At 41.7% G+C, this 8,920-nt stretch overlaps 1 protein-coding gene across 1 annotated transcript; it reads right to left on the minus strand.

Annotated features, from left to right (window-relative positions):
- Window positions 1–825: 825 nt before the first annotated feature.
- Window positions 826–8,392, minus strand: mlana (melan-A). Its single transcript, XM_086004670.1, has 5 exons — window positions 8,075–8,392; window positions 7,669–7,766; window positions 4,688–4,784; window positions 4,001–4,117; window positions 826–1,056 (listed from the first exon to the last, which is right to left on the minus strand). The coding sequence occupies exons 2-5, from the start codon at window positions 7,740–7,742 to the stop codon at window positions 988–990; spliced, it is 357 nt and encodes a 118-aa protein (XP_085860796.1). The 5' UTR covers window positions 7,743–7,766; window positions 8,075–8,392; the 3' UTR covers window positions 826–987.
- Window positions 8,393–8,920: the final 528 nt, after the last annotated feature.

Raw genomic sequence — 8,920 nt, forward strand, 5'->3', positions numbered from 1 at the left:
ACCTGTAGGCCCAATGGAAGTGCCGGTTTCCTGCATGTACTGCGCATGCGCGGGAAAGCGGCACTTCCGTTCCCCTGAAAGAAGGGGTTCAGAGTTCGAACGCGTGCGCAGGAGAGGCTGCGCGTGCGCATCGAACTTACTTTTTTTTTTGCAGGTTTTCCCAGGAAGGTAAGTCCCCAGAAGTTACACATTTAAAAAGCAGTCATAAGGCCTGCTTTTTACAAGGTAAGTGGTGAATTAATTAAAATTAAAACATTTTTTCCACAGGTTTATTATTTTTAAATACTTTAAAGAAAGGTAAGTTTATTTTTAGACCCCTTAGAAAATTTAAAAAAAAATTCAAATTTAAATTATTGTTTAAAATCGTTTATTTAAAAAATGTGATGTTTTTTTTAAATTTATTTGAAGATTGTGATGTTTTGGGGCCTGTAGTATTTATAAGTTTTGACAGCTCTTCCTGTCAAACTTATGAATGGGCATTTCCCTGCTCCGATTGGCTCCCCATGGCCCACGTGATCCCAGGGGATGCATCACACTAACTGCGCCCCTGGGATACGCGAGCACTGCACGCCGGCAGTTGGAGCAGGCTCAGGATCAGAATCCCACGCGAGCCCACAGCTCAATGGCTGGTGCGCTAGGTAAGTGCAGGTCGGGGGCTTACACCTGCGGGAAGCCCCCGACCCGAATTTCTATGACTACCATATATAATGTCACCAGTCCTGTGCAGTTTAATTCAGTTATTTACTAAAATTCAAACATTTCCACAAATATCAGCCGTATCCTTTTGTCTGGTGAAATATTTTGCCAAATGTAATCCTAGATTTAGTGCACAAATCATTAAGTTACTTAAATTTAGTTTATTTCAGCACACAGAAACATAACATCAGTATGCGAGGAACTAATATATATATAGATTACATTTCTGTATAGCCAAGTCTGGAATGATGAAGGTTCATCAGAAGCACTGGATTAATGTGCATTGACAATTTAAGGAGAATATGCTGGTGGCAATTGTTCTGAAGCAATTTTCTCATATGCAGGAGGAGCATTTGGAATCTGTTAAGAGAAAAAAAAATCATTTTTTTTAAAGCTAATGTGCGTGGTTAATCTAACAGGTGCAGGAATTGATGAATGATTTAATATTGTAAACCATACACAACACACTTAGCACAATTTTTTTTACAAACTTTGATTTGCACAGTTATGTGGTACCATAGTAATACCAAGCAAGTTAATCATTCAGTTATGTACATGGACATTTACGAAGATTTAGGGCTGGATTTTCTCAGCGGTGGCAGAATAGCTGTTTGCCGGATTCCGGACCCGCTCCCGGCTGCAGCCGCTCTGCCAACGCGCTTTCCCTTGATTGACCTTGTTAAGACCGCCCTGCAGGCTTCACAGAAATCACAGAAACCCCACAGTGCAGATAGAGGCCATTTCGGCCCATCGAGCCTGCACCGACACATATCCCACCTGATCCCCGTAACCCCTACACCAACACATATCCCACCCTATTCCCGTAACCCCACATATTTAATCCCCCTAACACTAAGGGTCAATTTATCATAGCCAATCAACCTAACCCGCACATCTTTGGACTGTGGGAGGAAACCGGAGCACCCGGAGAAAACCCACGCAAACACGGGGAGAATGTGCAAACTCCACACAGACAGTCGCCCGAGGCCGGATTCGAACCCGGGTCCCTGGTGCTGTGAGGCAACAGTGCTAACCACTATGCCACCGTGTCTGCCTGGCCAATTAACAGGAAGCGGGTCTGATGACTTGTCATCAGCTGGTTTCCATAAAGGGACCACGTCCACATTGAGTTTGACAGTTGTTCTCAGTGTTTGACAGCATTGAGGTGCTGCAAACACTGACGAGCACTGCACAGAGGTGGACGGTTGCACCAAGGCTCTCCCATGACTCCCTGCATATGCTTATGAAGGGAGTCACAGCATACAGGGAGGTTCTCTTCCCTTCCAAGGGCGAAAGAGACCTCCCCAGGAGACCAAGACAGCCTGGTTGCACATTGCACAGGAGGGCAAAAGCAGGGATGTCGTCAGGAGTCCCTGGCTGCAGTGGCACCAACCTTTCAATGATCTCAGTGGATCACAATGTTACTGCAAAGCCACACTCAACCTCATCAAAACCCCATCACTCTGCCTTCCCTGCATATCCTTACACCAACTTACCTTGCACCTCCACCCATCCTTCTCTATCTACATTATCACTTCCCCATCTCACTAGCCACCCCTCATACTCACCCTCATCCTACTGCAAGCATACCAACTAACAACACACAAGGGTAGGCACTTGAGAGGTTTAGCCAATGTCCATGTGACATTTCTGGTAATGTGTTGTCATACAGTGTCATCTATATTTTCAACACTGCCCCTTATTGGACAGATCTGTGCATACCTTAAGTGTCTTACTGAGTTCCAGTGAATGTTGAGACATAACTTCCTCCCCCCCCACCCTCCGGCTATAGCGATGAGTGAGTGTGCATGGAATGGCTTGGACATTAAAGGGATGCTTCATGGTGCTGGTGTGGGACGTTGTCAACCTGGCGCATCATGTGGCAGCCAGGGTTTACAGCACCAAGTGAAGTAAATCTGGACATGGTGATGCCATCGCTGGCCTCCCAGGCAGCAATGTTTCAGGGTCTGATGTCCTGTGCAGCATCAGGTGATGGCGGAGAAGGTTGGTGTTGTTGTTGGTGTGCCTGGTGATGGGGATGAGCGTGGAAGGAATCAGAGGAGCAAGGCACGATAGTTTTAGGGCACCAATGTTGCTGCAATACATGGCCGCTGTAGGTGAGATGACAGAAGCGATCTGTCGGTGGTGAGAGAGGTTGTTCCAATGAGTTGGCACCGGACATAGAGTTGGCTCTAAACACTTGCAAGCTAAAGAAATCTCTGTCTTACACACGCAGTAACCAACAGTTTCTGCACTCTGAAACTGAACCATCTACAACATGGCATCCTTTACACCATTTCTGCAGCTTATCAGATACATCAGAGCAGACTCAACTCACGCCAGGGTGAGCTGGCGTGTTCCCTGAGTAGCAGGTAACCCCTGGGGGGAAGCATGTAAAATTGCAAGGAAGCCTCAAAATACCATTAAATTGGCTGTTAACAAGCCATTTAATGATTTCAATTGTCTCCCCCGTCGCTTGGTGTCGGGTCAGTTCTCCGCTAACAGACCCGACAGCTGGGAGACTCGCGTGGAGGCGAGTTTCCTACCCACTGTCAATCTTTGCTATTTTGACAGCGGACCCGCCTCCAAACCCGCCCTCTGAGTGCCGGCAAAATTCAGCCTTTAGTCTCTAGTTGCACAGCCAATGTCATTTTCCAAAAGTAGTGCATCAACATGAAAGGAGCAAAGGAAACTGAGCAAAGGTCCTGTTATGACTTCCCGACATGCTATAAAAAAAAACGATGATGGATTTTGCAGGAGGCGGTTTCACACTGGACAGGGTTTAAATTGAGTCCCGCGTGGTGTCCAGTTTTGAAAGTGTATGAGCTGGACTATTGGATTTCCTGGGCTCTTTCTAAGTTTAGTCTCTTCAATGTTTTGAGAAAGCACTCTTCCCAACAAATAGTTGTGGGCAGAATGAAAGTCACAGCAAGGTGCAGCTCACAGTATAACTCTGGTCTTGCCAGCTATGCATTATACTCTCCTGCTACTGAGACCAGTCAGTGCCATGACATTTTCTCAAAAATTATGGACATTTCTGCCTATTTTTGACTTCAGAGTTCACTTGATAGAGTGGATATTGCTTTTGATCTTGTTGTTGAGAGTGCTTAGAAGACAATCGACACATTGTTGTATTGTGCCTTAACGCCAGTGAATAAAATTCCATCTTCTAGTTTGCACACATTGATTCATCAGCAATCTTCCAAGAAAGCCCACATTATAAGCCATGTAGTGCACATTTCTAAGTCTGAGAAATATAAATTCATCCATTAGATAAATTTGGGGGAAAAAAGTACCCTCTTACCAGATTTGAGTTAGTGTAATCATTCGGAGACACTTTGGTCTCCAAAGGGGTTCTTTCTTCGCCATGATGACGTGAAGCCATCAAAGAGCCAATGGTAGTAATAGGTGAGTGTCGACTCTGAAATTAGAAGTGCATCACTGAGTACACCTAAAGTATTGAAATGCCAATCCATGCAACATCATTCAAATGGACTATGTGATGATTAGCACCAAGTATAAGTCAACTGGAGTGTGGTTTTTAAACTTACCACATTTTATGGGGTATTTATTGCTATTAAAAATAGTATTTTCAGATGAAACAGTTAGTTACCCTGGTTAGTTACCACCTTTGCTACAAAATGTTCAGGTTAATTATAATACAATCCATGTAAGTATCTCCAAGTACAATTGCAAATGCAAATACAGACTGCAAAATCTATACACCAGACTGCATAAAGGTCCAGTATAATAGCCTGCAGGTAAACTAACAGGAATTGGAGTTCCTGGAGTCTTAAGGCTGAAATCACACTAGATCTAACCCAACTGATCAATCAAAATCAAATATTTTCATTAAATTCTGGAGGGCACACTGTTCCTTTGCACATCCTCTCGACAAAATGTACTATTACACTCTTGCTTTTAGTTAAATACAACCGTGATACTCAACATTGGAACTGCAAAGTCAAGTGTTCTTTTAAAAAAAAATTACCTGGAGTATCAAGTATCCATTCCGTTTTTTGTAGTACCAGCAACCTATTATCAATAGAACCATAAGGATTACAACCAGAAGAGCGATGCCAATAGCCCTGAAAAAGAGAAATTAAGGAAGTGGCAATTCCAATATATCAGTTTTAAAGTTTATCTACCTTCTGTATGATGCAAATTGCTCATTTAGTGCATTACAAAAAGTAGATCGCTCATCAATAATTATTAGGAAGAGAGTTATTGCAGGCTTTTCAGTCTTGATCAGTTTTGACCACTTCCTGGCTCCGTGACATAGGAACAGGAGGAGGCCATTCAGCCCCTCGAGCCTGTTCTGCCATTCAATTAAATCATGGCTGATCTGTATCTTGCCTCCATCTACCCGCCTTGGTTCTGTAACCCTTCACACCCTTGCCTAACAAAAATCTCAATCTCAGTTTTGAAATTTCAATTGACCCCCCAGCCTCAATAGCTTTTTGGGGGAGAGAGTTCCAGATTTCCACTACCCTTTGTGTGAAGAAGTGCTTTCTGACGTCACCCCTGAATGGTCCTGGTCTAATTTTAAGGTTATGCCCCCTTGTTCTGGACTCTCCCACCAGAGGATATAGTTTCATCTTGAACACTTCAAATTCGATCACCCCTTAATCTTCTATATTTAAGGGCATAGAAGCCTAGTTTATGCAACTTGTCCTCTGAATTTAACCCTTTTAGTCCCCAGTAATATTCTGGTGAATCTGTGCTGCAACCCCTCCAAGGCCAATATATCAAAACAAGACCAGAGACTTTCATTGACAGAGAAATTGCTCATGTTGGGCATGAATTCACCAGGACAAAACAATAAATCATCTGGAAAATGGTGATTTAGATATAATCCTAGGATTTGATACCTCAGAATGCAAAAATTCACTCGGTAATTCAGCACAACAGTTACCTCAGTATTACTATTTATTTGTGTATTTCAACCACTCCTAAATGCTGAACAAGTGCAAAATGGAGTCAAAATGCTAAAATGGTACTGGATTTATCCCACTTGGTCCAGCTACTGTCTTTGTAACTAGAGGGCAGCTTTTATAGGTTTAACTTTTATATTGACAATGGGTGCTTTTCAATGAATGTTTTATAAATTTTGCTGTATTTCTGAAAAAAATGTTTTGTTTATATTGATCCAGTTGGTTCAATATGACATAGTGTAATTACATTTAAAACTAATGGGGGTGGGGGAGGGGATAAACAGTTTGGAATACTCATTCTGCAAATGGTGAGGAAGAAGTGCATTCAAATGTGACGCATTAACATTTCCAGACATAGAAGCTAGCTACACAAGTTCCAATTTACAGATATATGGGCACAAGGGTGGCATTTAAACCTGGTTAATAGAAGTGACTTTGTCTGCTCCAGAGCTTTGCCTCTATGGAGTTAGCCTTGCGGTGCTCTTAAGATGTATTTTTGGCAGATTGCTATAATAACCTCTCTAGGCCATCACTGTGAATAAAATTACTCAACCCTCTGAATGGCTGGACCTTTTATTTAATTTCAAATTGTAGTTTAAAGTGGCATTGTCTTCATAGAAAAAAACTTTTATTTGGAGAGAGGAGAGTCACAAGACCACAGAACATTATATCATGGTTTTGTGTTGCAATGACCAAAATAAATATGTTGCAGCTATAATCTTTGTTAGAATGGCAATAAAGAAACTTCAGTGGCTCACGAGATCTCTCAGACTTGGTAAACCCAAATTCATAGTTTACTTGTGAGCAAATATCCTCCTGTCGGTAAATTTTACTGAAAAGGCAGAAATCTAATTTTGTACTGAGGGTGACCCTTTTCCCTAAAGTTATCAACTCCTTTATTGAATGAAGATTGTATCCAACAGAACTGCAACATTTACACCAATTTATAGCACAATTCTGGCCTGCTTTTACATTGCACAAAATCTGCGCTCCTGTTGCTGGTTCATGGAAGCTGGGCTTCACTAACAATGATTTCCTGGAAGACGCACTAAAAGTGGGTCTTCCTGGCACATCGTTTTAGCGAGCCCTGCGGGGGGGGGGGGGGGGTGGGGGGCGGGTGCATGAGATTCTAAACTAGTGTAGGTCTCGGGCAATGTAAACTGAAGAAATTGCAATTGCCTAGTAGGAACAGTTGCTACTTTTCAATTCCTCCTCCAGCCTCCACACCGGAAGCTCAAATCTTTCATCTTTGTTCTGATACCTTTTATATAGTATTTAAAGCACAGAAACAGGTCATTTGGCCCAACAGGTCAATGCTGGTGTTTATGCTCCACATAACCCTTCTCCCAGCTTGCTTCACCTCACCCTATCAACAAATACTTTCTGCTTTGTGTACTTATCTAGCTCCCCCTTAAATACACCCTTTTAATAGAGGTAGCTCTGTCAGTTCCAAATATAAGTTTTATTTACCAGTACGTTATAGAGCAGCAACAAATTATTGCTTATAAATTCAATAGAAACACATTTAAACTACACCTTCAAATTTACTAGGCACTTTTGGCTCAGGATCTCACATTTACCATTTCAGTTCTGCATGGTAGGCTGCAAGAAGGTACTTTTCAACAGTAGTGCTCTGCTTGCAGCCTCCATTCCAAAAATCCAGCAAAGATGTTTATTTCCGTACAGCAATAGCAGAAACTTGAAGGTGCATTTTTAATCAGGTCAGAGCTTTAAACAAAAATCAGCCAACGAATAAGTAAATTGATATTGGACAAACTACAGTAAACCTACTGCTTTTCACCACAGAGAGCTTTTAAAGTTCACTCATTCTGCAACTTACCAATAAGCATAATCAGATTTTAATTGAGGCAACCAATGAATGTAATACGTAACCCAATTTAACAGAGTTTAGACTGTCAGCAGTTAATGCCAATGGTAGTGGCCATTAACATTAAGTTAGCTCACAAATAACGCTACAGTAAAGGAGAGAAGGTGGTCAATATGCTTGCATTTCCAACCAAGGGATGCTCAAACTTACTCTTCTGATTTGAGGTAAGGTCCACCTCTCCCAGGACCAAAAACTCCCTGCAGAGTGTTATCGCCTTTAGGCATTTCTGAGGTTTAGTGTCAGTTAGTCTAAGAAATAAAAAAGTACAAGCATGAGCACATAGATTCCTAAACATATATTTAATGTAAAACATCAAATCTGTTTAGAAATCAAACCATTCCACCATTTAATTCACAATAAACTCTACAACTCAATAAAAAGTTGAGGATTTAATTTTAATTGTTATGAAATATTAAATTTAGATAACAGCTGCAAGCACATCATTAAATACTGAATACATCTCATACATTTAAAAGTTATTTGATTGAATTAAAACTAAATTAAATTTTAAAACTAAAGCCAAACACAAACTAATTTGATTGCACCACCAACTTACCCGTGTTAGAAGCTGGTGCTGATGTTTGACAAATTCCTGATTCCAGGGCTGAGTAGCAATGGTATTAGACATACCATTCCTTGTTTTTTTCCCCTCCTCCTCCGAGCAAAGTCCTCATGACTACCATAAGACCAAGCCCTGACCGTCAGACAATTTTTGGCATGAATAAGCAGCAAACCAGTATGTGAAAATCTAAGAAAAAACGTCAGCAGGTTCTTCCAATTCAATCTGCTGCCTGTTTTAATAACATCAGATAGGCATGAGACTGAAATTCTGAGTCCAAACAGCACCTCCTTGTTGCTTTTTCCAGCATGTGACTTTCTTAATTGCTACTTGCCCTGCTCTAAAGAGGCACAAGGTTCCATTTAATAGTTATTGAAACAGATTCACATCCTTCACACATTAGTTATCAATCACTATTTTTGATTTTGGGCTTTTGCCCCTGTCCCCGCCACCCCCACCCCACTCCAGCCCAGCACTCTTGATGGTGCTGACTCATGCTGGGATATGTTCAACTGGTATAGTTAGTCTCCTGGTACCTCATCCAAAAGTATATTCTCCATGTGTGAGCCTAGGTCATAAGTGTTGGCAGGCCGTTCGATTGCAGAGGGCATCTTAGATTGGTAACCAAATATTCCATTTGTAACCAGTGTTAATTTGTTTATACTGCTTGGTTGCAATTGGGACTGTCAAATCCAGGAACGAGTTTGTACTTGCAGGCCGATGCTTCAAAGCCATTATTATAATTTACATGTACAAGGCCATGATCTAATGCCCACACTCTGAGTATATTGAAATAAACTCTGGGTAAGTTTAACAAGTGCTGAGGAGGCTTAAAGGACACCT

Source organism: Somniosus microcephalus, chromosome 1 (assembly GCF_052327205.1).
Source record: "Somniosus microcephalus isolate GS21.2 chromosome 1, FLI_Smic_1.0, whole genome shotgun sequence".
Lineage (NCBI taxonomy): Eukaryota > Metazoa > Chordata > Chondrichthyes > Squaliformes > Somniosidae > Somniosus > Somniosus microcephalus.